The 25,294-nt window shown below is 48.0% G+C and overlaps 7 protein-coding genes and 2 long non-coding RNA genes across 13 annotated transcripts; 6 read left to right on the top strand and 3 right to left on the bottom strand.

The window, feature by feature from the left end:
• The first annotated feature begins 45 nt into the window (after nt 1-45).
• Nucleotides 46-3,659, top strand: LOC108036520 (FAS-associated factor 1). Of its 2 annotated transcripts, none has more exons than XM_017112729.3 (13): nt 46-326; nt 485-553; nt 645-885; nt 959-1,087; nt 1,151-1,340; nt 1,393-1,594; nt 1,657-1,861; nt 1,920-2,065; nt 2,131-2,285; nt 2,340-2,485; nt 2,548-2,822; nt 2,883-3,002; nt 3,061-3,659. In XM_017112729.3, the coding sequence occupies exons 1-13, from the start codon at nt 288-290 to the stop codon at nt 3,217-3,219; spliced, it is 2,076 nt and encodes a 691-aa protein (XP_016968218.1). In that variant the 5' UTR covers nt 46-287; the 3' UTR covers nt 3,220-3,659. The 2 variants fall into 2 exon arrangements, with proteins under 2 accessions (XP_016968218.1, XP_016968217.1); XM_017112728.3 differs by having other exon boundaries at nt 49-326; nt 944-1,087.
• LOC108036521 (putative ferric-chelate reductase 1 homolog) lies at nt 3,606-10,965 on the bottom strand. Of its 2 annotated transcripts, none has more exons than XM_017112732.3 (8): nt 10,828-10,965; nt 6,157-6,653; nt 5,767-6,098; nt 5,242-5,393; nt 4,558-5,179; nt 4,390-4,502; nt 4,032-4,160; nt 3,606-3,970 (listed from the first exon to the last, which is right to left on the bottom strand). In XM_017112732.3, the coding sequence occupies exons 2-8, from the start codon at nt 6,633-6,635 to the stop codon at nt 3,851-3,853; spliced, it is 1,947 nt and encodes a 648-aa protein (XP_016968221.1). In that variant the 5' UTR covers nt 6,636-6,653; nt 10,828-10,965; the 3' UTR covers nt 3,606-3,850. The 2 variants fall into 2 exon arrangements, with proteins under 2 accessions (XP_016968221.1, XP_016968220.1); XM_017112731.3 differs by having other exon boundaries at nt 4,032-4,187.
• A 1,194-nt stretch (nt 10,966-12,159) lies between these two features.
• LOC108036537 (ER membrane protein complex subunit 7 homolog) lies at nt 12,160-13,233 on the top strand. Its single transcript, XM_017112761.2, has 4 exons — nt 12,160-12,556; nt 12,616-12,762; nt 12,825-12,953; nt 13,015-13,233. Exons 1-4 carry the CDS (start codon nt 12,224-12,226, stop codon nt 13,135-13,137), a joined length of 732 nt encoding a protein of 243 aa, XP_016968250.1. The 5' UTR covers nt 12,160-12,223; the 3' UTR covers nt 13,138-13,233.
• On the bottom strand, nt 13,222-14,393 carry LOC108036536 (exosome complex exonuclease RRP42). The gene is made up of 4 exons (XM_017112760.3): nt 14,238-14,393; nt 13,990-14,186; nt 13,770-13,935; nt 13,222-13,716 (listed from the first exon to the last, which is right to left on the bottom strand). Exons 1-4 carry the CDS (start codon nt 14,292-14,294, stop codon nt 13,246-13,248), a joined length of 891 nt encoding a protein of 296 aa, XP_016968249.1. The 5' UTR covers nt 14,295-14,393; the 3' UTR covers nt 13,222-13,245.
• A 32-nt stretch (nt 14,394-14,425) lies between these two features.
• Nucleotides 14,426-15,455, top strand: LOC108036538 (proteasome subunit beta type-6). The gene is made up of 3 exons (XM_017112762.3): nt 14,426-14,592; nt 14,658-15,132; nt 15,214-15,455. The coding sequence occupies exons 1-3, from the start codon at nt 14,548-14,550 to the stop codon at nt 15,366-15,368; spliced, it is 675 nt and encodes a 224-aa protein (XP_016968251.1). The 5' UTR covers nt 14,426-14,547; the 3' UTR covers nt 15,369-15,455.
• LOC108036540 (monocarboxylate transporter 13) lies at nt 15,439-19,837 on the bottom strand. 2 transcript variants are annotated; one of them, XM_044092563.2, is made up of 4 exons: nt 19,641-19,837; nt 17,192-17,307; nt 16,660-17,133; nt 15,439-16,599 (listed from the first exon to the last, which is right to left on the bottom strand). In XM_044092563.2, exons 2-4 carry the CDS (start codon nt 17,267-17,269, stop codon nt 15,727-15,729), a joined length of 1,425 nt encoding a protein of 474 aa, XP_043948498.1. In that variant the 5' UTR covers nt 17,270-17,307; nt 19,641-19,837; the 3' UTR covers nt 15,439-15,726. The 2 variants fall into 2 exon arrangements, with proteins under 2 accessions (XP_043948498.1, XP_043948495.1); XM_044092560.2 differs by lacking the exon at nt 19,641-19,837 and adding an exon at nt 17,422-17,603.
• Nucleotides 17,163-17,658, top strand: LOC127011087 (uncharacterized). Its single transcript, XR_007764141.1, has 2 exons — nt 17,163-17,309; nt 17,378-17,658. It is a non-coding gene; the product is annotated as an uncharacterized LOC127011087 (long non-coding RNA).
• LOC122818214 (uncharacterized) lies at nt 17,772-18,778 on the top strand. Its single transcript, XR_006367711.2, has 2 exons — nt 17,772-18,038; nt 18,113-18,778. It is a non-coding gene; the product is annotated as an uncharacterized LOC122818214 (long non-coding RNA).
• A 1,136-nt stretch (nt 19,838-20,973) lies between the features above and the next one.
• On the top strand, nt 20,974-24,915 carry LOC108036585 (GTP-binding protein 1). Of its 2 annotated transcripts, none has more exons than XM_017112842.3 (5): nt 20,974-21,141; nt 22,462-22,825; nt 22,894-23,074; nt 23,133-23,475; nt 23,534-24,915. In XM_017112842.3, the coding sequence occupies exons 2-5, from the start codon at nt 22,561-22,563 to the stop codon at nt 24,758-24,760; spliced, it is 2,016 nt and encodes a 671-aa protein (XP_016968331.1). In that variant the 5' UTR covers nt 20,974-21,141; nt 22,462-22,560; the 3' UTR covers nt 24,761-24,915. The 2 variants fall into 2 exon arrangements, with proteins under 2 accessions (XP_016968331.1, XP_016968330.1); XM_017112841.3 differs by lacking the exon at nt 20,974-21,141 and adding an exon at nt 22,292-22,390.
• The last annotated feature ends 379 nt before the right edge of the window (nt 24,916-25,294 follow it).

Here is a 25,294-nt window from a genome sequence, read left to right on the forward strand (position 1 = left end):
CGTTCCCATCCGGCTTGCCAGTGTCTTATTTGTCGTCAAAATTCAACATTTTCTTAAAAATAAAATTAAAAACAAATAAAAAGATAAAAAAATACACAAACGGAGAGATCAAATTTAATCTAAAGTGCCGTTAACAGAGCTCGCACTACACCGCTTAAATCGCCCAGACTCGCCTGGCCACACTGACATGTCAACTTTTTTTTCTTTGTGTAATTTTTTGTAGTGAAAATCGGTAGAGTTTCGAGGCACAGTTTATCGGCTAAATAGAGACCAGCACAAGCGTTCCAATGTCGGAGAACAAAGAAGAGGCACTGGCCAGTTTTCAGGTAATCCCATCCGTCGCCCAGCAGGCGAAACTCTTTCAATTTCGCTGCGCACATTGCGATGCGTGTGCGTTTTTTCTTCTTTCTGGTGTGGGTGACTTTGGCAGATAATTCTAATGTCGGGCTACTAAATAAAATGTATGCTTTTGGCCCTTCCGCAGAACATCACGGGCATCGACGACGTGGGCGAGGCCTTCTCCCACCTGGAGGCCGCCGACTGGAACCTGATGGTGAGTGTGCAGGTCCTTTGTTCGCCTGGTCGTCCCCCCATCTCCGCACATGCGTGGTCCTAATTGCGTTGTTCTCCCTGGTTCCTCACAGGAAGCCCTGAGACGGGTGATGCCCCAAGATGATGCCCCACTGGCCCATGTCCATCCCCATCCTATACAGCAGCCGGAGGCGCCAGCGCGTCATCCTGTGGAGAGCACCAACGGCTTCCGTCCGCCCGGCTACGATGAGCTGCCCGGGACATCGAATGCTTCGGGTTTCTTCGCGGCCGCCTTACACCACCAGAACCAGAACATCAATCTCAACAATCCGCACCTCCAGCAGAGATTTCCCAGTGAGTTGAACGTGATTGCGCCGCTTTTGTGCCTTGACTTGAAACGTATCTACTATAGCGTCACAATTGCTAGCCCAGCTGACGTCCAGCATTAACCTGGATCCAGCGACCAGCCAGAACAACAACCAGAACGTGATCGCCTTCAACATCCACTTCAACCAGCAGCTCTACCAGATCCGCTTGCCCGCGGAGGCCACTGTTGGTAAGGATTATCGCTGGATCCACAAGCTCGGCGCCTCGACTAAACGACTGATTCTCATTTAAGAGCAACTCAAGCGAAAAATCTTCGAGAAGACCAGCGTGCCGGTGTGCAGGCAAGCCATCAACGGATGGCCGCCCTCCAAGGCCAGCGAGGCCCAGCAGCTGGGCACTCGAATCTGCAACCTTGATCTGGCGGCGGAAAATGAGCTAATCCTCGTGGACCTCACCGACGACGGTTTCATGGACACCGAGCAGTAAGTTTAAGCTAAAGATCCCTAAGAACTGCTACTAAATAAACTCTTGCAGGGATGAGGTGACGCAGAGAGTGGACAAGACCTTCACCCTCCTCATTCAGTTCGAGTCGGACAGCCCACTAACTCTCAGCATGCCGGGACGCACAACCATGCAGGAGCTGAAGATGAACGTGAGCGATATAAAGAGCATACCTGTGCGTCATCAGGAGTGGACCGGCTGGCCCAATGGTTGCAACAACGACACCACTCTGGCGGTAGGTCTTAATGGTTATACCTTGAGTCTACTTAGGGCTAAGTATTGATCCGTTTTCTACAGCAATCTGGTATAGAGCTGTCGCACAGGTTCGCCGTTCGCAGCACAGCACGTCCTGCCCAGAATTCCAACCAGCACAATGCATTCGATGTTGTGACCGTGGACAGCGAAAGTTCGGCTGATGAATTTGAGGACGCCACGGACTTCAATAACGCCGAGTACATTTTCACCGACTCGCCACCAGCTCAGCCACTCAATAGGCACTTAAGTAAGGATTGTTTTAACATATTCATTCTGAAGTTTTTAAATTTTTATTGCTTTTGCAGTACCAAACAATACGGACGATGAGACCAGTGGCTCCACGCAGTTTGTGGAGAACTACAAAGCTCGCTACGGGGAGCCGTGTCCAGACTTCTTTGTGGGCAGCCTGGAGAGCGCCAAGCAGCTGGCCTGCCTTAGATCCGCCAAGGAGGTAACTATCCGTAAATCCCCTTTCTTATTTTATTTATTATAATTTACGTTCTTTTTATTTATCAGCGCAAGTTACTGGCTATTTACTTGCATCACGGCAAGAGCATTCTCATCAACGTTTTCTGTGATCAACTGATGAAGCACGAGAGCATAATCCAAACCTTCAAGGAGAAGTTTGTTCTGTATGGCTGGGATATGACCTACGAGAGCAACAAGGACATGTAAGTTAGGATTATAATCCTCCTGGTTAATATTACTGATCATTTCTGCTGCAGGTTTCTATCCTCGCTGACGGCTTGCATAAGTAGCAACGCCTCCCTGACGGCCAGGAACATCAAGCTGGACAAGCTGCCGGCCATCATGCTGGTGGGAAAGAGCCGCCAGTTGGGCAGCAACTGTGAGGTTCTATCTGTGATTCATGGTAGATTTCTTAGAAATCCCAGTAAGTACTGTCTTATGTAACATTTTATAATACTCATTCAGGGAACATTGGCCTGGATGATTTGCTGACGAGGCTCATAGAAACCTGCGAAATGTTCGAGGAGCAGCTGCAGGTGGAAATACGGCAGGAGGACGAACGAGCGGCCCGGGATCAGGTGAAAGCCGAGCAGGACATGGCCTACCAGGAAACCCTGGAAGCCGACATGGCCAAGGATGCGGCCAAACGCCAGAAAGAGGCGGCCCAGTTGGCCGAGCGGAAGCGCATAGAGTCGGAGCGCCTAGAGGAAGACGCTAGGCGCGAGTCCATTAGATTAGTTGTGAGTAGCGATGGTTTTGAAACCAGAGCAGGTTGGTAAACAGTAACTCCTCCTCCGCAGGCTCAACAATCCCTACCTCAAGAGCCGTCCGAGCAGGAGGCGGGCACTTCCAAGATCCGTGTGCGCAAGCCCACAGGCGATTTTCTGGAGCGTCGCTTCTTTACCAAGAACAACCTGCAGGTAGGTTGCCACCACTCAATAGCATTTGAAACACCTTCTAAATATCCGCTTTCACCAGGATCTGCTCAACTTTGTGACGGCCAATGGCTTCCTCATCGAGGAGTACAAACTGCTCAGCAGCTGGCCGCGTCGCGATCTCACGGCCATCGAGAGTAGCCAAACACTGGAGACGCTCAAGCTCTATCCGCAGGAGACGGTCATTCTGGAGGAGCGATGATTCCGCTCGTTACGTTAAGGCAGTTTCGTTCGATTGGGTTTAGTTAACGCATTAATATTTGAGAAAATGTAGAGTTACCTATAATTTACGTACTTTAATTAAGCGGCGCAAGCGAAAAGCATACACACCACATACAAACATACATATACATAATGCCTATACCTATATCTAAAGATAATGATAATGTCTAGCTGCAGAGTTAAGAGAGTAAAGGTTTTATACAACTACACACTAAACATAGGAGATCCCACGCAATCCGATCGAGCAGCACGCCCCAGCACCAGATATAGATCCACATACTACCGGTAAACATATAGATATGCATGTAGCGCAGCAGAAAGATGGAAAAAACAAAGATCAGAGCAGCAAAGAAACAAAACACTGCATTTATGTTGGCTTGTTTTATTTTATTAATAATAAATTATATAACATGTACTGAACGCTCCGCCCCAGGTTACACTTGCTTCTAATTACACTTAACAACACAACGCTGCAGGGGCATGGGCCTGGGATCAGGGGGATGGGGTGCGGAGGGCAGGGCAGAGCCGTGGGCGGAAGGGGGTTAAACAATGAGCACATAAAACTGATACGAGTATTGGGAGGGGACAGGTTAAAAGACATCCCAGGGCGCCTAGGACTTGCCCAGGAACTGCTCGATGGGTGCCAGCACCACTAGCAGGATCAGCACCACCACGAAGAGAAACAGCACCACTCCGTAGACTCCCAGCAGTCCCTTGCGCATGCTGCCGTACTGAAAAACGGGAAAGCCAAGTATTACAAAGAAGTAGGGGATCATCTTAAGTAATACCCACCGGAGCATCCATCTTCCGCTCCATGCTCATGCCATTCCGCATGGCATGCTGCTGATGATGCGACAGGTCGCCCATTTGGAAGGTGTTCGCCCGCTGGCTCTGATGGCGCTCCGAGGCCATTCCCGCGATCTGCCAATGATTGAAACACAGTCCGATCTGGATATTAAGGGACGTAGCCAATAGCTCTCGAGGGGATGATGGGTGACGGATGAATTAGTACCGAATGAATGAATATTTAGGGACACAAGAAGAACCACTGTACAGGCAGGCGATGCAGGGTCTACTCTTTGTACATTTGGGGGTCGCATGAGAGGGGTAAAGCCAGCCCAGACTAAGCACCGGGTATGGGTTCACTTACGGAGAATATCAGGTGGACCAGCACGTGCACCACCACGAAGCTGACCAGGATCCAGTCCATCCACTCGGGCAGCTCGGCCTTGGGCAGTTTTACGGAGAAGAAGATGGTGACAACTGTGGGAAAGATTGGTTGAATACCTATTGCTGTGACCTTCGGCCCCCAACATACTTCCCAGGATGTGGGCCAGGTTACCGCCCAGCCAATGACCCCAGTTGAAGTACGGTCGCTTCTTATCATTCGGTCCCGGTCGGAACAGGGCGCCAATGGGCTGGATGAAGCACAGGATCACTGTGATCAGGCCGATGATCGAGTGGGCATGCCACACCGCCCGCTTCAGCTCCACCCAGATGAGCACGTAGGCGGCCACCGTGAGCGACCAGGTGGTGACCATGAGCAGGCGATGCCAGGCGAACCACTGATCCTTGCCGCAGCTCTGGCTGCCCACCCACGTCTGCTTGAAGTAGCGCGCGAAGATGATGCCCAGCGAGGTGGTGCCGATCCAGGCGGCGATCATGAAGGCTCCGTGGAGCTGCACCAGCAGCCTGCTGGATCCGCCCAGATCCTGCACCTCCGCCAGATTGATGGCCTGCGCCGAGGGCAGGCGGCCGATGTCGTGGTAGCCCACGCTGTTCTCCTTGAGGCTGCTGCCCGAGGCCACCAACAGGTGGTACTTGCCGTTGCGCAGGTCGAAGGTCCGTCCCTGCACATTGGTCACCGCATCCCTTTGCACCCGGCAGTAGATCACGCCATCCACAATCGAGGCGTCCAGCAGGCGGGCGGAGTTCTGGCTCTACAAAGGGTATACATATTTATCATAAAGGTAGGATTAGGATTCAGTTACTCCAAGCTTACCACACTGGATCTCACGGCTGAGTAGGGAGAGGCCGAAGTCAGGGAGGAGTACAGGCTGACCCTTCCATTCTCCGGCACACACTCGGTGGTCAGGTCGTCACCCATCTTGGCGTCATCGGAAAGACCCACGGCCACATAAGCCGCATTGGTTCCTGGAAAACGGAGCACATCACTCAGAAAAGTTGATAATGGAAAAAAGTCAAGTCTTTTATTATATCCATTAGAGAATTTTTCTTCTCGATTTTCTTAACTTGAGAATTTGAAACTCTTTACCGATTCGAAATTTCTTGAAATTTGTTTTTTGCTATTAAATAATGATCTTTAATAACGACTGAGAAGAAACTTCCTTGAAATTAGTTTATTGCTATAAAATAATGACCTTTAAATAATGATTGAAGTAAGTAGTCTAGATTTTTGAATCTTTAATATATTTTCTCACTCTATTCTGATATTTTTTTGTTAAATTGTTTTTTCCTTGAATGACTATGAGTGTATTTACAAGGAGAGAAGATAACCAGGACTCACCCTTGCCGGACTGAATCTCGAACTCGAAGACATCTCCCCTCACGGTGACCACGGTGATGGAGGTGCAGGTCTTGGTGGCCACGCAACCATCGGGGAACCCAAAGCAGTTCTTGCTCTGACCGCAACCATTGTAGATGGGATCGGAGACCTCAGCGGCCACGTTGCTGGGTGCCACATAGCTGGGCGGGACATAGGGGGCACGCGTGGTTCCCAGGGGGACAGAAGGACCCTGGGTGGGCAGTGGTGGACCGGACACATCCCGACGCACGATCTGAACGGGCTGCGAGGGCACTCCCACCCAGAATTCATTGTAGCTCTGGGCAATGGTGGCGCTGTGGGGTATACAAATTATAGATCACAGATCACAGAGACACCCCCCCGGTGACTCACTTGAAGACCACCTGGCCGAGGAAGTCCACCGGCGACTGCCACTCCAGGAGGACCTGCTGCTTGGGCCCGGCATTGCTGTGGGTGGCCGAGTTGTTCACGGAGTTCTCGCAGTTCATCAGCTTGATGGTGCCATCGCGGGCAGGTCCAAACTGTCCGACGATCTGGTGGGGTGGGTTGCGATTACGAGCCTGGATCATGTAGCCGCCGAAGGTCAGGCCAGCCGGCACTCCGGTGAGGTCCACGCGGAGCGTCTGACCCTGGCCAAGGGTGGAGGAGGAGGTCTCCACGCTGAAGGGCGAGACACTGTTCTGGGGCAGGATACTGCCACCGGAGTGGAACGGCAGCATGGTGTCGCACACCGTTTCAGGAGCACCCTGTGGCAGACTCTGGCCGGGATTTGGCCAGGTGACCAGGGCCAGCAGCAGGGCCATGAGCAGCGCCAGCCAACTCCGCTTCGTCAGCGGCCGCGTCATCGTCATCGTGGAATCGTGGAGCACCTGTCGAGCAGACAGAGCCGGTTAGAGTTGCTCTTGGTATCGAATGGGAATTGAGTGATCAGTAGCGAAGCGTGTCCCGGCTTCCGCTCCCGATCCCCCCTGCTACCTCGTGTCAGACGAGACAAACTAACTATCTATAGGAGCCCTCGCCCTCGCCCTCGTCAGATTCGTCATTTCCATCTTCTGTCGTCTGTTTAATTACCATGGCATAAATAATTGCTCCCCCGCTTATCGGGGGCGCGTTTCCAGCGAACGGGCAAACAACGAATTGCGGAGGTATCTGCGCATCTACATATCTGATAGCGATCGAAGTATCTAAATGTGATGAATAGGTGGGTGCTTCAAGTACCCTGGGTGGTTCGGCATGTTACGGTGTTCTATTACTTAGTAAGTTTTCCTAAAACTACTAAACTTATATTCATGTATCATTAGAATAACCTTTTTAATATTATTTTGACTGCTAAGTATCACCTAAGTATAGATTAATGTAAACTGTTTATAACTAGTGTTGGAGTTTTTGAACTCTTTGTGGTCAATTTGGCTATTAAAATGCCTTCAAAAGTTCAAGGCCCATATCTTAACATTTCAATTTTCTGAAAGTAGTATACCTCTACCCAATAACTTAGTTCCCAGACTGCTAAATTCGTTCCACTAAATCACGCTGCAGCCATTTAATTACCAATATGCTCCCGATACGGGTCGAGATTGTGTGCCCCGATATGGCCCTATATAGTCGTATCGCTTAACACCGTTTAGCTTTCAGTTTGCCGGGCACTCAGTGCTTATCACTGGGGAATATCATGGGTCGTCAGGCCTCGCTGCGTATGCGTATTATTCGTAATAACTGCAGATACATATAACGCATACGCCTATAAATCGGGCTAATGGCTAGTTAAACTAATTGCTCGGGGCCGTAAATTAACGTTTAGCTTGTACTTCATTTAGGCAAATCGCTTGATTAATTTTCGCGGTACTCAGGGGGATTTACGGGGTTATATGGGCGCTGCTTTTCACTCGCCGCCGAATCGTTTTTATTCGCAGGCTAGGAAAACATTAGCGAGGTCAGTTCCCTGGTGAGTCAGAAGCTGATGACTTTTGCTTTCGTTGCGATCGCCCAATCCCAGAGTCAAGATCAAGATCAATGGGGAAGTGAGTGGGCAGAATACATTATGGGCCTGGGACTTTCCCATGTGCGGTGGGAATACAGACGACGGCTGTGATTCATCGACAACAACCTCACGGGTTGTATCTGTATCTCCAGCCTGTCTGGGTTTGTACGCTGCATATCTCCCGCTCCGTGTCAAGAATTCGAATTGAACTTGAATTTGAAAGCAGTTACGATTAACCTTGAGCGGCTTGTGGCGCCTGTGTGTTTTTTAATCCATTTGCCTTTCTTTGAAGTGGCAGCAAAATGCTAATTAAAGCGCGGCTCGACTCATTGTTTGGACCTTATTTTGGCAGCTGATCTTTGGACCTCCGGCCATTTGGTCTTTCAAGAACCGCACAATGGGTGTTCGCGCTTGCCAAGACCTTGAAAGTCAAAGTTATTGATTGTGAGTGATTTATCTAAAAAGCATTCACCCAGACCTTCACCGAGGCATCTGTATCTGTATCTGTACCTACACATGTATCTGGCAGTTCGCACTCCGCAGAAGGCAAAGTGAAAACCGAAAAATTTCACCGTCGTTAAATGCTTTCCATTAAATTCTTGGCACATTAATAAGTGTTTCGCGGCTCGCAGCCATATAGCCAACGGCCCCCATATAACCGCGACGACTCCCCTGGGGATCGGCTTTTGTCTTCGAACGTGAGACAATATGATTAGCTTGGCGACTTTTCCACAACAACAATGAGCCATTATGTGGGACCGGGCCGAGCACTTGACTCTAACATGGCTATTTCGCGGGCTATGTGTGTTCCATACATCGTATATAGTCACCGTACGGCTTGCACACATAGAGCTTGTCTCATGCCCTTGCTAAAAAGCCAGTTTTGAAACTCGTACAGAAAATAATCGCGATTTGAATGCTGTCGGCGTGGCTCCACACGAAATATCCACTCGTTATAATGCATGTATTCGTATTTGACAGCCCAACTCTAATTGCTTCGATCAATGCGAAAGGTATGTAGATCGCAGCCCGGAGGTAAGCGATCGCTCTCCTGGGATCGCGATGGCTATGCCCACCACTTGAGGTTGTTTGGCGCAGGGTTTGCCGAGTCACCCACTCCATAGGGTTGCGCAAAGTTCTCATAATTGGACAACGCCTGATAAGATTGCACTCGACTGTGCTTGGTCCTAGTTTATAGAGCAATCAGCCCAAGGAATAGGCCTTTTTCGCTTCATCATTGGGTTTACCATTAGGTCTGTTGGCCGGGCTATTTCTGGGTAATTTCGAAGCACACGCCAACAACAATTGGCCTTTGACCCCGTCCAAAGAGTTCAAAGGGGCGGTGGGCCCTAGGGCAGGGGGCTTTGGTCAAGGTGGACTGGTGACCGCCTTGCGGTGCAGCAATCTTAGCCGGACATCGCGTGCCAGAACCTGTGTAAACTGGGTTAACAACTGGCCCTTTGTGCGCAGTTCCAGGTATCCAAGTTCTACGTCCTTCCACCCAGCCAGCAAACCTTTCAGGGCAAAAAATCCAATGGGGTTGGTGGTTCATTTCCCTGACGGTTCCATGCATACGGAAAAAGATTGATCAACATTTGCCCTACCGAATTGATTGGCATGTGTCGAAGAGGGCTCACAAATGAATGTTTAATCGGGCGATAGATCATTAGTTTTTGATTACCGTTCAGCGTGATAAAATTAGTGGGACATGTTGATAGGGGTGTTTACATTTAAAAGGAAAACAAAAATATATTATCCAGAATTAGTAATGAATTTTTCATTTTCAGCCTGATTAATATTATTAAATCACATTGATAGGGGTATTTATTAACCACTATTTGCATTTAAAATTAAAAAATGAAAAGATAAACTGAAATTACTCATCATATTTGTATATTTTCAATAAATATATCTTTGATATTCGAATATTCTTTCTTTTCTAATATATAAATAGTATCTATAACACCCGCCATTTCTCTAATCGCTTATAACATTATGCAAATTGGAGATTAATTCTTAGTTCTGAAAAATTCATTTAAAACAAGCTCTCACGGAGCTAAGTGCAAATAAATTGCTTGAGATCCGAACAGGTGTTCTCTGTAAAACTTAGTGGAATGCGTTAAGTGTGCCACAGTCATGGAGCCCAGAACAGGCCTAAACGACTTGAATATTGATTCGTGGTATGCACATAAAACCCCATTAGATGACATCAGAGGCGGCATAGATCGAGGAAATCGTCGCGGGGCCAAAACAAAAACTGTACCACCTGTCGTCATTTATAATAAGTGCTGCAGCGAAGTGTGAGCAGGTTCACTCGTAGAAAGTGAGTGTCGCCGCTGATTTATCGGCCGTCGAGTTGCGTAAGCCACTGAACTTGCGGCCGCGAGTGTGCCAATTCCTACAAAGGGACCAGGGCACGTCCCGAGATATAGATATAGCCCCGAATAGTTCGCCTCTGGCTTTGTTTTCACTGTTTTTCCGCCTCGACTTGTTTACATCACATCCTCGGCTGCTTTGCGCAGGCGCGACGCTTGACATCACTCACTATTTTATTATTTTTACTGCGCTGCTCAATTAATTAAGCGCTGCCATTGTACTAGAAGACTTGCATTGCGTCTTGCCATTGAAATGTGTGTGCGAAAAAAGTAAATCTATGCAAGTTTTGGATGAATGGGATGGCTGAGCGGCCGACGAGGCGGAGGGGGATCTGTGATCTCAGCATCATTAAAAATACTGAAACCGGTTTCACTGTACATGCGACACAGTTCAAGTGGCTGGTATGGAAACAAAAACACAGCAGTAACTTTGGAATTTCTATGGACTGATTAGGGGATCAGTCACTCAAGCACTGCTTATGGCACCTGGAGAACTTCGGATCGAACTTGGGATCGAACTTGGGGCTGTGGCCCAAGCTGAACATCACTTTTGGGGCGCTTGTTGCAGGTTGCTTGTATCGCACATTGCATGTGGCACCCAGTGCCTCGTGGGCACACCTGCGCCCAGCAGAACTCCATCGCCATTCATTGCGAATAACTCAAAACCCGTTTGACAAAGCACGCACTAACCTAAAATCGCTGTCAACAATATTCGAAAATCACTCCGAGCTGCGTAGCTCTGTTGCTCGTCGAATCAACCGCTTTTCCTCAGCAAACCGAACGCCACGAATTGCCGCCAACGACTGAAAAAGTCGGCGGATAGCGCTCGGAAAGAGCTGGGGCAAATAACACAAGGGTTTCAGACTTGTATCGATAGTGAAGCCAGCCATGGTTCAAACCGCGAAAAGCTCTGCCAGAGCAACTGGTTTTCGGAAATTTTAAAAAACTTTTCTAGAACTTCATAATTTTATCCCATGTTTGTATATTAAAGTGAGATATATAATAAGGAATTCTGAATGAAGAATTAATAATGAAAAAAACATTTTTATATTTCAAATAACAATAACAAAGATATACCAAATATTTCCTAAAAACAAAAAGTTTTTCTTCAAAAATCTTAATGTATTTTTTTGTAGTTTTTAGCTTTCTGATAGGTTCCAAATCTTTTATTTAATTTTATTTAATGGTTCCACCATGATAAATATTACAAACAAATTACTCATTTAAACAACCATTGGATTGGAATCATTATCATTGCGAAGTTTGCTATCAGAATTTATCTTATTTATCAGCTTTCGGGCTTGAATCTTAAGTCTTCGGATCTTGATTTGCAGACGTTTGATCAATACCTTTTTGGGTCTGGTTGCTCTACCCTGTGGGATACTTGGAACTTTTGGGGCTCCTTTTTGTGGAGGATTCTGCATTATGGCCTCGAGTTCCTGGGTCACACTTCCCCAGTCGTAGAGATCTGGAGGATACGAGCTCGCCCCCTCAGTGAGTGCCTTATTCGAGGATCCTTCCGAATGGGCTGTCTTTTCCTTTGTTTGTTTTCGATTAAAGGGAGCCATTTTGACCTAGTTAACGATTTTACTTGCGAAAGTTTCGCTTTAAATGTTTATTTGTATTCCAAAAATGATTTTGTATCTGCCTAAGACTTTTAGGATTGTTTAAATCAAATATGCCTGGCTACTGTATCACTTTATTTTGGAATTTAGAGTTCGTTTTCTTCAGTTTTACAAGATGAGAGTAATTATGTATAGACCAGTAATATAGTCTTTATTTCAAAAATAAATTAAAATTAAAAATCATATTTTAATAACATTATCAAAGAGGAACCAACATGTATGATTTTTGAATTGCGAAATTTACTTATATCTGCCGGTCGTCTCTATTTCAGAATCTATTAACGCTGCTTAATTGCTAACTATTTAAATTTCTTTCTTTATTTCAAATTTGAATTTACCGCCAGCTGCTATTTTTTGGGATAACTGTCCAGCCCTGGTATGAGATTTTTCGCCACCCCGTGGACGGTCTCATTATCGGCTGACAATTGGAAAATTGGAGAAAAAAAACTTGGAGGCCAATAATGTTCTTGAAGTTACTTATTTTCACGGCGCTCCTCGCCCTGACCAGCTGCGAAGTTGTCATTGGCCAGGATGAACTGGTGGACGAGGTCTCCGGCCTGTACACAATCGAGGGACGCGTTTCCCCGCCCGACTCCATTTACCCACCGGCCCAGGGAGGACGAGGTGCTCCGGTGAACAAGGATGCCCCCAAGTGGCAGACCGAGGTCACCCTCTCCATCAACGACGGCGAGTTCAAGGGATTCGTCCGCGAGGATGGCCAGTTCATGATCAGCGGCGTGCCCTCCGGCAGCTATATCCTGGATATCCACCACCCAGATGTGTTCTATGAGCCAGTAAGTATCAACTCCTTGCTAGAAAGGATCACACATTACCCATATAACCCCTCTACCAGGTGCGCGTCGAGATCAATCCCAAGGGAAAGTTCCGCGCCCGCAAAGTGAACTTTGTCCAGCCGGCGCAAATCATGCAGGTGCCCTATCCACTTCGCGTGAAGCCACTGATGCCCTTCAAGTATTTCCAGACTAGGGAGCAGTGGAAGGTTAGTAAAGTCTCCTTTTCTTGGGTTACTGAATAACTACCTAAACCAATTTTGACCCGCAGATCACCGACTTCCTGTTCAGCCCCATGGTCCTGATGATGGTGCTGCCCCTGCTCCTCATGCTGGTGCTGCCCAAGATGATCAACGATCCCGAGACCAAGAAGGAGATCGACAATCTGCAGTTCCCCAAGGTAAGAACCATTAGTCCTGTATAGAAATGCAGTATTTCCAAGACATTTTTCCGCTTCACAGATGGGCAATGACATGCCCGAGATCAGCGAAATGCTGACATCCTTGCTGACGGGCAAACAGCCCGAGCCCAAGGAGAAGAAGCCCGCTCCGGCTGTCAGGCAGACCAAGAAGCGCAAGGAGTAGCAGCTGCCACCAGATAGCTTTTAGCCATAAGCCTGTTAAGAGCCACTGAGCTCAGAGCCAGAGTCATTTCGAGTAAACAGTACATTTTCATTATAACCGAAAGGCGCTTTATTTGAGAAACCCAACAATCTGCGGCCGCTTGGGACCGACGCGCTCCTGCTCCTGCTTCAGCATTTTGATGAGCAGCTTGTCCAGATGCTCGCCTATGGACAAGCCCAGCTGGAGGCAGTTGCGCATGGTGTCGCGGTGCATAGCGCCACCGCCCGTTAAATGGGTGCCCGAAAGGAAGGGCTCGCCATTGCGCATGGAAACGGAAACCACTACGCTGACTGTGCTGCAGACCTCCTCCTCCGCCGAGGGATCCACCAGGCTGTAGTCGCCGATCTTGCAAACGGTGACCAAAAGCGGGACAGTCTCAATGCCGATGCGGGTGCAGTCGTATGGATTGTCGGATATGATGAGGTCTGTGATGCCGGCATCCAACAGCGTGGCCGTCACCCGGGGCAACTTGGTGTTGAACAAGGCTGCTTTGGCGGCCAAGGAGACGGCGTCATGCAGATTGCCACCGCACTCCAGAATCTACAGGGGAGAAGATTGTCAAATAGGAAAACTAGGTCGGGAGATAGCCTCACCAGGATGTCTATGTAGAGCTTCCAGCACTGCTGACCCGGAATGAGGCACAAGGTGCGGTAGTCGAAGGCCAGAGGCGATTCGTAGGCGTTCTGCAGGGAGAGCACCAGTTCTTGGGCCAGATCCGAGCCTCCGCGACCCTCAAACTCTGGCGTGGCATTGGCGGAGCTGAAATATATCTCGAGGTTATTCTAAGTTCCCTCAGATTCAGTTGCTTCCTACCAATCCACAAAGAACTCCAATTTGCCGAACTCGGGAGTGAGGGGATTGGGCACATCAATCTCGGTTTTCACGCCCACCAGGATGTCTGTGTTTGCCAGGCGCAGGCGAGCAGAGCCACTGGCATTGCTGACCAGTCCGGTTTCCAGCTCCATGGGCCGGTAATCCCGGCGAGAACGTCCATCGCAGCGGAAATCATCCTGAAAAAGGAGTTATTTTAAGTGCTAAACAAAACTATCCATGTAGCTCACCTCCACGCCGTGTAGAATATACGTTTTTTCAGCCTCACTCAATGCAACATAGGCCATTTTAAACTTAATTTAATAAACGAAATGTTTGAAAACGCGATCAAAACAAATTCAACATGTGCAATAGCGATAGTTTTCTATAGACCAGGGCTACAAGGTGTTCCTGTTATCGATAGTTCGCTTGGAGCACTGCCCAACACTAAAAGATTCCATGACTCGCAGCACTGTCAAAAACAAGCCAGTCATTTCGTGCGGCTTTTCATTTCAATAAACAGCAACTGTAAATTGAATTGTGACAAATCTAAGGCTCAAAATGCTCCCCGACTTCGATTTCACCGACACGCCGGTCAGCACTGGCGTAAGTATGCAGAGTGCAGCCCTTGGAACAGCTTACTGTATGCGCAATCCCCTCCTGCTTTGCAGACCACCATCATGGCCGTGGAGTTCGACGGCGGAGTGGTCATTGGGGCCGACTCCCGCACCAGCTCGGGCGCCTATGTGGCCAACCGTGTCACCGACAAGCTGACCCGCATCACGGACAAGGTCTACTGCTGCCGCAGCGGATCCGCCGCCGACACCCAGGCGATCGCCGACATTGTGGCCTACTCGCTGAACTACCACGAGAACCAGACCAACAAGGAGGCCCTGGTCTTCGAGGCCGCCTCCGAGTTCCGCAACTACTGCTACAGCTATCGCGAGTCCCTGCTCGCCGGCATCATTGTGGCTGGCTGGGATGCACAGCGCGGTGGCCAGGTGTACAGCATTCCCTTGGGCGGCATGCTCACCCGAGAGTCATGCACCATCGGCGGCTCTGGCTCCAGCTTCATCTACGGATTTGTGAGGGAGCACTACCGTCCCAACATGCAGCTGGAGGAGTGCGTCGCGTTTGTCAAGAAGGGTGGGTGCAAAATCATAAAACATCTAATCATACGATCCTTTGTTGCATAGATACTAATCCCATTCCCATCTCTCCCCACAGCTGTCCAGCACGCCATTTACCATGACGGCAGCTCCGGCGGTGTGGTGCGCATTGGCATCATCACCAAGGATGGTATCGAGCGCCGCATCTTTTACAACACAGAATCGGGCGCATCCGCCGTCTCCAGCACTCCCAGCTTCACGTCCTCCACATAAATATTGAACCTACCCAAATAAGATCGATCAGCGGCGGAGTTGTAAACTCGTCTCATTCAAATAAACTTGGTTTTTGTAATACGGATACTTGATTAATTTGTATTTTGGCTCTTGTGGCAGTACAAAAAGTTAAGTCTCTACGGGCTAAATGGTAATAAATAATCGAAAACCTAAGCCTAGGATGCATAGTCATACAAATAGTGCTGTTCCTGACACTGGTCCTTGGTCACAACCCAGATAACTACTGCGGCGAGGCCAGACGCCTTCCTCCAGGAAGCCATTCTGCCGCCTATCACATGACAGTCAATACCGATCTTCCCCACCTAAACCACTATCCAGACCAGTGACGTCAGCGGATTCACGAATTGAGCTTGGTCACCTCTTCGGGTGCGTCCATAGATTGCGTCTCCATGGACTTGGTGGTGGCACGTCGCTGTCTGCGGTGGCGGTAGAAGATCTCAGGTGTCCAAACGAGAACCACCAGCAGCAGAACAGCTCCCTGAACGTACAGGCAGATGACGTAGGAGTCGGCATAGTCTCGCACCCATCCCAGCAGCTGTCCCACTGTGATCACGATGACGCCCTTAGACATCATGCTTAGTCCCAATCCGCCAGCTAGCTTCTCCGAGCGACAATGCGCCGATATGGTAAGATTGTTGTTAATCACGGTGGCTGACTTCATCATGCCTGTTAGCACCGACATGGAGATGATCACCGGAAGCGCTTGATTCTCGGCCAGCACACATCGCGCCACAAAGAGTCCAGCGATGCCGATCAGGAACACTACACGGTAGGGGATTCTCAGTTGATCTGTGATGATAGGCAGTAGCAGACGGCACACGATATCGGCGCCTGCCACCGCGGACATGCAGAAGGCCACCAACTGGCTGTTCAACTTTGCTGTGTGCTCCAGAAAACCCGGAAAGATCATGGTGAAGTTAATGGTGGCGGTGTAGACGAGGGCCATGCCCACAATGATGCTCCAGAAGACCAGATCCTTGAGCAGCTCCAGGTCCATGGCCTGCACCAGGCGCTGTCCCATTCGGCTGCACGCAGTATCTGTCTTTGGTGGGCTAACCTCGCTCTTGTTTTGGTTGGAAGGAACAATCACCACTTGCAGGGGACTGGATTGAGTCTTTTCGCCATCAGGCTCGGCCAGGAGTCGAATGTGTCTGCGATTATTGTGCTTGGGGGGAGGATTAAGGGGCTTCAAGAATACGGCGCCAATGAGCTGTAAAGAAAGCAGGCTATAAGTCTTGACTTAAGAGAAATTATTATATTCTCCACTCACTCCAAGTAGCGATAGGCATGACATGGCCAGGACTGCATAGCGAAAGCCGTGGTTCTCCAGGAGATAACGCACCAAGTGAGGGATGAGCACCTGTCCCAGGCCAGCACCTGCCAGTGAAACACCCACAGCGCGTCCGCGCTTGCTGGTGAAGTAGGAGTTGATCGCCATGAAGGTGGAGGGCGAGATGAGGCCCAAGCCGAATCCCACGAAGAAGCTGTAGCCCACAATAAAGTGCCAGCTCTGGGTGGCAAAGGCGCAAAGAGCCAGGCCCAGGGAGACCAGGACACAGCCTGTGGCGGCCACATTCCTAGGCTTGAAGCTCTTGATGGCGGGCCCAATGAAGAGGCCGGAAAAGTTGAGGGCCAAACTGTTCAGATTGGTGATCAAGGCCGCCGTGAATGTGTCCTCCTGCAGTTTCTGCAACTCGCCCACGAAGAGCTGGCCAAAAACCGACAAAATGGACTGGTTGGTCATCTGTGGGAGGAGATGCATATTAAATACAGGATTCCTACAAGGAGCAAGGACCACCTACATTGATCAGGGCCACGGCGGCCACAACAATCCATCCGTAGCCGCCATCGGGGACAATGCGACTTGCCTGTCCATCCATGTCCGTGCTCTCCGGGTTGCTCGGCGAGATTAAACTGGCTGTAAGTAGAGGAGCAGAGATAAGTTTGTTGTTAAAACGTCTGCTTTTGTTTATGGTGTCTCAACTCAGGTGGGGAAATGTGCGTCCTGATAAGCCAGCCAAATCGCACTTACACATCGCAGACAAGGTGAACGGCTGTGGCTACGGCTCGTCTCGGCGCTTTCGCCCAACTGCGTGGCCATTTCGTAAACAACGTATTAGCAAATTAAGCCGAATTAAAGCTTAAATTAGAATAAATTAAGCCCAAAGTCGCAAAAATTTGAGAAGTCAGTATGACCTTTGCGTGAGTGTCATGAAATGTTCATCCCTAAAAATTGCGCATTAATAAAGCAACGTTTGTTAAAACTTAACTTGTTCTGTTCCTTTAAGTGTTTTAATTTAATTACTTTTAAGATGTTTTTATTTTGTTCAAAGTGCTTAATAACTAATCAAAGGTAACTATAACAAAAAATGGAAATAACCAGATTATGGGATATTTAAACAAAAATTTGGTCATACTATTGGCGGCATGTTATCGATAACAGTTATCGATAACGCCAATTAGTTGCTTACAAAAGATGAAAAATTAATTTTAAATTATTTTATGCTTTAAGTACTTTAATATAAATGAAAATGATACGTGTTGTGTGCTCCAAGATTGCTGATGATGCAATCAGCATGTATAATTTCCCTCGGTTGAAGCGGTTTACGGGGCCTGCGATGCATTATCGAGAAATAGTTTGGAATACAAGTAATTAAAATATTGTACCCATTTCTAACTTTTATATTAACTACGGTTTCCCTCTACGATGTCGGTCAAACAAGGAATATGTGTGCCCCGCCTACTTGAAGGAGCTGCTGATCTTTCTCAATTGCTACCTGATGGTGAATGAAGCTGAACTTTGCCTGAGGAGCCCTTCCAACAGAAGTGTTCTCCATCGTTCCCAAGGAAGTCATGATCAAGAGTGAGCAGGCTAGAGCCATGGCCACTGCCCTAAAGCGCCGTCGAGGACTTACCCATTAGGGGGCCTATGTTACGGATATGATTTGCTGAACAACGAATTCATCAATCGAGGCCAATATGACTTAAATGCTCTTGATTTTCTCCATCTTGTAAACAATGCTAAAAGCCAACATAAAAATGATGCTCATCGCCAGGTGGACTAGCACCACACTGTGAAAACTAAATCACGGATCATGGTCAACTACGCCTTATCTTAGCAAGATTATTATCCCCTTTTTGTCAGCTATTAATAGAATCTTCTTGCAGAACACATGACTGCCTACAAGAAAAAGGTGTCAATCACTTCCTTACCAACAGGGACGCTCTGTAAGAAGTGGGAGGAGAACAGCCTTGAAGTAAATCATCCTCGAAAGACCAGGCAGGACGGTGGGCTCGGGGAAAGAGGAGTATTGCGAAGCGAGAGACGAGCCCTTGCTGACCCTTTGACCCAATAAAAACCAAATCAGACACTTCACGGCTGTTGTTGTGATCGGAGCGACGCGCGGGGTAAACAATTTGTAAGATCTTTAATTGAAAACCCTGTTCGGATGGGATCACCCGGCTGAAACCGGTTTGGCCATCTGCACCCTGATCATCTCGAACTGGTATAACGGACATCGGAGCCGTCGTTATCAGTGATTAAGGTCGAATCTCGTAATTTATATAGACGCATATAGCACATGGTTCAGTATTAATACTCTTATTTTGCCGACGATCGAGACGCGATGCCAGGCTCAGGCGGACGGACAAACCGGTTGGAGTCGGTTTCGAAAAGTGGATTTGCTCCTTATCAGCGACTTGGCATTATCATGCTCGGTTCAAAGGTACCATCGATCGGCGTGTGTTTGTACAATTTTCTAGTCTTCTGCGGAATCTTCAATCTGTGCCATAGAAATGACTAGACAAGTTCCATGGTTTTGTTTTTCGCTCTTTGGTAACGTCTTATTTACCAATGGAATATTTTTCAAGCCCCACGATCCCTGACCTCTTCTGTGCCTCCCCTACGGTGATTGTGGTTCCCACTGGTTTCAGTGGTTCCCAGGACTATATTATTTTATTACGTTTTTACGGGGATCTAGTAATTGTAATCTCGAAAACAATTATGAGTAACACCCTGCCTGGTTAGGATTAAGAAAATCATGGATTTTCGGTTGCACAAATAGTTCAGTAGATCATCTTAAGAGTTTTCATAACAATTTTAATTGATAAGCTATTTGTTCATCTTTTAATCAATCTATTTGTGTTTTACTAACATATTTCTCATGTTTTGAGCCCCTATTTCACAATTTTTGTATTGCACATTCCCAGCAAAAGGTTAAGCTAGATAACATGGCCACAATTGACACTTACTGTCTGTAATTAGGTAATTTAAATATTCACACAGTCACTGGAGCCAAATCTGTTTACTTTTCAAGACTTTGTTTGCCTAATTTCACACTATCACTGTGCCGCTTTGGATCTTCTAGGCTTTGATGCTTATCGCGCGACGAGCAAATATTGTTTGAATAGAATGCCAGTCCCGCTGGCTTTATATTCCTGAATGGGACCTGAAAACAATGCGAAACTGATTATATGGCGGGGTTTAAAATTCGCAACTAGGCTTGGCGCCAAGGAATCGATGACTATCGATTGCTAATAACTTGGCCCGAATGTTGATCCTTTTGCAAATTGTATGTTTCTAGTTTAAGAACTTTTGGGTGCTTATTCATATTGAATTTCCTAAAACAATACAAACGCTAAATGCTACAGTCGATAGGAAAGTGAAAAAGTATCCTTCAGAAGGTAGCTTGTGATAGTATGGTATCGAAATGTTATTTTATTTAAATCCTTTCCATGCCCTACGCTTGAAAAGCGAATAATGTTCTCTTAAAAAGGCTTTTGGCTACAATCGTAGCCCTTGCAAAAAGCTTTTGACTACGCCACCGCCTGCACCCACCTCGCTCAGCTGTTGTGGTTGTCTCTTTTTCCGCCTCTGTTGATACTCCAGCTGCTATGCGTCTGTAAAACAAGTTTTCTTGACGGGCTTAGCTTCTGGTAGCGGAACAGCGGTGCACAGTAGTAGAAGTGACCATGCTCCATGGTGGTCAAGATAGCCACTTGTAGAGCTACCTTTCATAAGCTACATTTGGCATAGATAGTTGAAAGGGGCGACCAAGCGTCATGTCCGGATGCTTTCTGCAAGGTGTTCGTCAGGGTAATCCATTGGGAAAAGGACTAAAACTGCAACAGTTTGGACCACTAAGTGGCTATGGAAAGATCAGCAGTGACGGCGGCAACTCCTTGTTGTTTAGCTCCAGTGCCATGAATAACAGCTGGCGTCTGAAACTCATAAAATGTTCCGTGTGCCTTCTGAATTCGACAACATCATAGTGGTTCAATTTTCTGTGAATAACGCCAACACTTTTCCAAGTTTTCATCGTGTATTTACTTTCTGTGTTTGTTTACCTTTTTGGGTTAGGGATGGCAGGTGATTTAGTGTTGTGAAATGTCGAAAGTTATCGGTATTTAAATTGCGAACTGTGACATTAGGGGTAGTTTGACCTTAGGGGGCTTCCACTTCCAGCACTTCCAATGTAAATGATTACAGTTATTCCAATTATTTCCATTTCTAACTAAATTTCTTGTAATAACACTTTCCACTTAATTGTAATCACAATTACCTATCGATAGCCAGCATTCGGTACAAACGATACCAAGTCGATCTGGCAACGCCGTGCGGTACGTGGCTTCGGGACGCGGAAAACAATTTTACGGGAAAAGCTAAACAAATGATGTACAAATCGCTTTAAAACCAAAACCAATAGAGGCAGACACCCGACGGACCGGAGGAGCACAAAAGGCTATATGAACTGTAAGTGGCGGGGCGCACATCCTCGTCCGTTTTCCCCTGCTCCCCAGTGTCCTTTCACTTTTAGTTGCCCAAGTTCAACAGCCAACTGCAATGGGCCATTCAGCTGATTAACTGTTTATGTGGTTACTTAATTTCCACTGAAAGAATTTCCTCAGCCTGCCGCAGCTTCTGGAAAGCGAGAAAATTGGCGCATAAAGTGCAAATTTTGTGTTTGTTTTGGTTTGCCAAAACACAAGTGTGCGTGTATGTACGCAAGTACATGGTACATATGTTTGGCACGCACATATATACCGATTACCTGCGCTCTTTGTTTGCCGCCTATAAATAAACGGCGAAAAATGCGTACTAACTAATGCCATTTGTTGCTATTTATCTGCGCTTTGTGTACGTCAACAAAGCGTTATTATATAAACAAATACAAATCGGCCATCAGCTGTTCTTAACCCCAGGGGGCCTGATTGTTGTGAGTGCTAATCAGGTTCTTCTTATTGCTTTCCATTAGGAATACATAGATAATACTATATTTTTAGTATTATTGTAAAAAGAAAAGGTACATTTCTATATTTTGTGGGTACTGTGTACAATGCAGTTTTTAAAAACCTAAGAGTACTAGTCTTTTGATATTATAAAAAAGAACAAGTTAATTTCAATATGAAATGGAATTATGACTCAAAGAATGGGCGCAGTAATTTCTTCTAGAGTTTATCAAGAATTTGTATTTTTACCGAGAATAGTCATTTCAATTTAAATCGAAATGTTTCAAATATGAGGGTTTTTTTAAAGGCTCTCTTCCTGTAGTCTCTTCCCTTATCTCTAAAGCCTTTCTTTGGAGTACACAATAGTATGGTAATATTGCATCATGCGTAGTCTTTAGGGTCTAGTATATTTCTTTGTCCTTTAATGTAATTTTATTGACAAAAGTTAGGATCTGCATAGGGATAAATTCCATCGAGGGTAAAAAGAACCAACACGATAACGGCAATTTCGCTTTCTAACGAAATGTTTGAAGAACGCGGGGATTTCCCCCGGGAGACTCTCTTCCTGCTCTCTGTCTCTTTCACCGCTCTCTTTTGGAGCACCCAAGTAGAACGAATATTGCATCATGCGTAGCTTCCGATTTCATCATCCTCGTTGTCTGCTATAAAAGCGGCGTCGCTGGCTTCTTCCATTTTATTTCACCACCGCGATGCAAGCAGCAAACACATGGCATAAGACGAAAGCACAGCTCAGCCAAATGGGCGTAGGATAGGTCGGGATTGCCTCCAGTCTGCAAGCCACACCACCTCCTAACCGGATGCACTTGCTCTCTGATCCTTGCAGAACTCATCGAACACCACGCATCACCATCAACCTGCACACTCACACACAGATTCCAATGATTCCAAGGATACAGTGAGGCAACCGACAATTACCAGCACTATGAATAACGTACAGAGCGCCCCAAATGGCGGGACAGGGGGCGTGGCCGTGGGCGTGGGCATCAAGACGGCCCGGAGCAACATCTTCAACGTGGATGGCCTGCCGCAGCAGATGGCCGCCCTGAGCGTGGACTACTCCAGCATCCGGGGCAAGGATGTCCTGGTCCAGCCCACCGAGGAGCAGCTGGAGCTGCTGCAGAAGAGGCTCCAGGACCGCATAGCCGACAACTGCGGGGAGACCATCTACGAGATTGGCGTGGGCGAGGGTGAGTTCTTTCAAAAGGTGCCCCTGCCCTGAAACCCATACTAATATTTATTCTCATTTTCACAAAAGATGGCAGCGACAATGGCCTGAATCCGGAGCAGTTTGAGGCCTCCGTGGCCACGCTACACCTTCTGGCGGCCAACATAGACGCGGATGTGGTCAAGCTGCGTGAGCGGCGGGCAGAGAAGGGCCAATCGGCGCAGTTCCTCATCCGAAAGCATATCGAGACGACCGACTTTATGGAGATAAGGTAGGTTAAAAGATAATGCTCCAAGAGTGATGATCTAACCATTCTCCCATTTGACCAGGGTCGCCGTTGTGGGCAATGTGGATGCTGGCAAATCCACACTGCTGGGCGTGCTCACCCACGGCGAGTTGGACAATGGCCGGGGCCATGCCCGGCAGCGGCTGTTCCGTCACAAGCACGAGATCGAGAGTGGGCGCACCAGCTCCGTGGGCAACGACATCCTCGGCTTCGATGGCGTGGGCAATGTGGTCAATAAGCCGGACCACGGCCACCTGGACTGGGTGAAGATCTGCGAGAACTCGGCCAAGGTGATCACTTTCATCGATCTGGCGGGGCACGAGCGCTATCTGAAAACCACCGTCTTTGGGATGACAGGACATGCTCCCGACTTTGGCATGCTGATGGTGAGTACATCGTTTTGGCAACCTTTTCGAGGACTAACTCTGGACTTCCTCCATTCAGATTGGCGCCAATGCCGGCATCATCGGTATGACTAAAGAGCATCTGGGCCTGGCTCTAGCCCTAGCCGTGCCCGTCTTTGTGGTGGTCACCAAGATTGACATGTGCCCGGCCAATGTCCTGCAGGAAAACATGAAGCTGCTGTTCAAGATGCTCAAATCGCAGGGCTGCCGGAAGGTTCCGGTAGTAGTGCGCTCGCATGACGATGTCGTTCTGAGTGCTACGAATTTCGTTAGCGAGCGTCTGTGCCCCATCTTCCAGGTGTCGAATGTGACCGGTGATAATCTGGAGCTGCTCAAGATGTTCCTTAACCTGTTAAGCACGCGCATGGCCGGCTCCGAGAGTCTGCCTGCCGAGTTTCAGATAGACGATGTATACTCGGTGCCGGGTGTCGGCACTGTGGTTTCCGGCACCTGCCTCCAGGGCACCATTCGGCTGAATGACGGCCTGATGCTGGGTCCAGACGCAGTGGGTGGATTCGTGCCAATCACCATCAAGAGCATCCACCGCAAGCGGATGAACGTGGCACGCGTGCGCTGTGGCCAAACGGCAAGCTTTGCGCTGAAGAAGATCAAGCGGGCCTATCTGCGCAAGGGCATGGTGATGGTGTCGCAGGATCTCAAGCCGCAGGCCTGCTGGGAGTTCGAGGGAGAGATCCTGGTGCTGCACCACCCCACGACGATATCGGCACGCTACCAAGCCATGGTGCACTGCGGCAGCATCCGGCAGACGGCCTCCATCATACACATGTCGCGCGATTGCCTGCGAACGGGCGATAAGGCACATGTGAAGTTCCGGTTCATCAAGCAGCCGGAGTACATACGCGCCGGTCAGCGGCTTGTCTTCCGCGAGGGACGCACCAAGGCGGTGGGCAACATCCTGCGCCCGCTGCCGAATGCAGCCGCCTCCCCGTATCGCCCAAAGCCCGCCAAGATGCAGTCGCGTTCTCAGAACGGCGGCAGCAATGGCAGCAACAACCAGCACCGCCAGCAGGGCCAGGGCAGCTCATCGGGAGCGGGATGCAGCAAGGATGTCGGCGAAGAGAAGCAGAACGGCGACAAGCGCGAGGGCGGCAGTCGACGGGGCGGCAAGCGGAAACGAAATAACCGGCCTACTCCGCCTGGCGGTGGAGCGGGTCAGTCCAACGGCTCGTCTGGGCTGGGTCTGCCGCTCGGTGAGATCTCCTCGCCGTCCTCCGCTGAAGTCGCGGCGCCAGGTCTCTCAGAGTGAATATTGTTCTTTCTAGTTTTGTAAGCTAAAGTATTTTTGAAATCTATTTTCCTACTCTCCAGTCCGGACTTCTGATCTGAATTGGCGTTTGCCTCAATAAACTGTTCCGTGTCCCGTTCTCGTCCAATGTACACTGTGCGAAATGCCAAACCGAATTCGATATTTTTTTGTTCTCTAGGCTTAAGACCAAAAATGTCACAGCAACATGAATTTTATTTTAGTTTTTCAGAAAATAAAAGTTGGTTTATCGACCCTTAACACGTTCTTAAGTCCTATAAAAATGATAGCTAAAATTGGTTTTTAATTTAATTTCATTTTCTCGAACCTTTATGAACTCAAGGGAATTTTATTTTTTATGATCTATCAAAGAATTTCAAATGTAAATTTAATTGATTTTAAAAATTAACCGACCAGCAAATGGAAAATTGATTACTTATAAAGTTTAAAGCGTTGTGAATGCATAAAGATGGGTTTTATTCCTGATTTTCCTTTGTTAAACTTTGGTTTCAGAAAGACAATCTGCTTTTCCCTTCT

This window comes from Drosophila biarmipes, chromosome 2R (genome assembly GCF_025231255.1).
Source record: "Drosophila biarmipes strain raj3 chromosome 2R, RU_DBia_V1.1, whole genome shotgun sequence".
Classification (NCBI taxonomy): Eukaryota; Metazoa; Arthropoda; class Insecta; order Diptera; family Drosophilidae; genus Drosophila; species Drosophila biarmipes.

Excerpts from the sequence above, each read along its gene's own strand:
- LOC108036540 (XM_044092560.2), bottom strand. Across the intron at positions 17,134-17,191 it reads CCGCCGTGGCCCTGATCAAT|ATGACCAACCAGTCCATTTT; the intron begins GTAGGTGGTCCT and ends CTCCTCCCACAG. Across the intron at positions 16,600-16,659 it reads CATGCCTATCGCTACTTGGA|CTCATTGGCGCCGTATTCTT; the intron begins GTGAGTGGAGAA and ends CTTTCTTTACAG.
- LOC108036520 (XM_017112728.3), top strand. The coding sequence starts at position 288 with ATGTCGGAGAACAAAGAAGAGGCACTGGCCAGTTTTCAG. Across the intron at positions 554-644 it reads CCGCCGACTGGAACCTGATG|GAAGCCCTGAGACGGGTGAT; the intron begins GTGAGTGTGCAG and ends GGTTCCTCACAG. Across the intron at positions 1,088-1,150 it reads GCCCGCGGAGGCCACTGTTG|AGCAACTCAAGCGAAAAATC; the intron begins GTAAGGATTATC and ends TTCTCATTTAAG.
- LOC108036585 (XM_017112842.3), top strand. The coding sequence starts at position 22,561 with ATGAATAACGTACAGAGCGCCCCAAATGGCGGGACAGGGGGCGTGGCC. Across the intron at positions 22,826-22,893 it reads CGAGATTGGCGTGGGCGAGG|ATGGCAGCGACAATGGCCTG; the intron begins GTGAGTTCTTTC and ends TTTTCACAAAAG. Across the intron at positions 23,476-23,533 it reads CCGACTTTGGCATGCTGATG|ATTGGCGCCAATGCCGGCAT; the intron begins GTGAGTACATCG and ends TCCTCCATTCAG.
- LOC108036536 (XM_017112760.3), bottom strand. The coding sequence starts at position 14,294 with ATGGCCTATGTTGCATTGAGTGAGGCTGAAAAAACGTATATTCTACAC. Across the intron at positions 13,936-13,989 it reads TTGGAGTTCTTTGTGGATTG|CTCCGCCAATGCCACGCCAG; the intron begins GTAGGAAGCAAC and ends GATATATTTCAG. Across the intron at positions 13,717-13,769 it reads AGCTCTACATAGACATCCTG|ATTCTGGAGTGCGGTGGCAA; the intron begins GTGAGGCTATCT and ends TCTCCCCTGTAG.
- LOC108036521 (XM_017112731.3), bottom strand. The coding sequence starts at position 6,635 with ATGACGATGACGCGGCCGCTGACGAAGCGGAGTTGGCTGGCGCTGCTC. Across the intron at positions 6,099-6,156 it reads CTCGGCCAGGTGGTCTTCAA|CGCCACCATTGCCCAGAGCT; the intron begins GTGAGTCACCGG and ends TATACCCCACAG. Across the intron at positions 4,188-4,389 it reads TGGTCCACCTGATATTCTCC|ATCGGACTGTGTTTCAATCA; the intron begins GTAAGTGAACCC and ends CTTAATATCCAG.
- LOC108036538 (XM_017112762.3), top strand. The coding sequence starts at position 14,548 with ATGCTCCCCGACTTCGATTTCACCGACACGCCGGTCAGCACTGGC. Across the intron at positions 14,593-14,657 it reads ACACGCCGGTCAGCACTGGC|ACCACCATCATGGCCGTGGA; the intron begins GTAAGTATGCAG and ends CCTGCTTTGCAG. Across the intron at positions 15,133-15,213 it reads CGTCGCGTTTGTCAAGAAGG|CTGTCCAGCACGCCATTTAC; the intron begins GTGGGTGCAAAA and ends CTCTCCCCACAG.
- LOC108036537 (XM_017112761.2), top strand. The coding sequence starts at position 12,224 with ATGTTCTTGAAGTTACTTATTTTCACGGCGCTCCTCGCCCTGACCAGC. Across the intron at positions 12,557-12,615 it reads CAGATGTGTTCTATGAGCCA|GTGCGCGTCGAGATCAATCC; the intron begins GTAAGTATCAAC and ends CCCCTCTACCAG. Across the intron at positions 12,954-13,014 it reads ACAATCTGCAGTTCCCCAAG|ATGGGCAATGACATGCCCGA; the intron begins GTAAGAACCATT and ends TCCGCTTCACAG.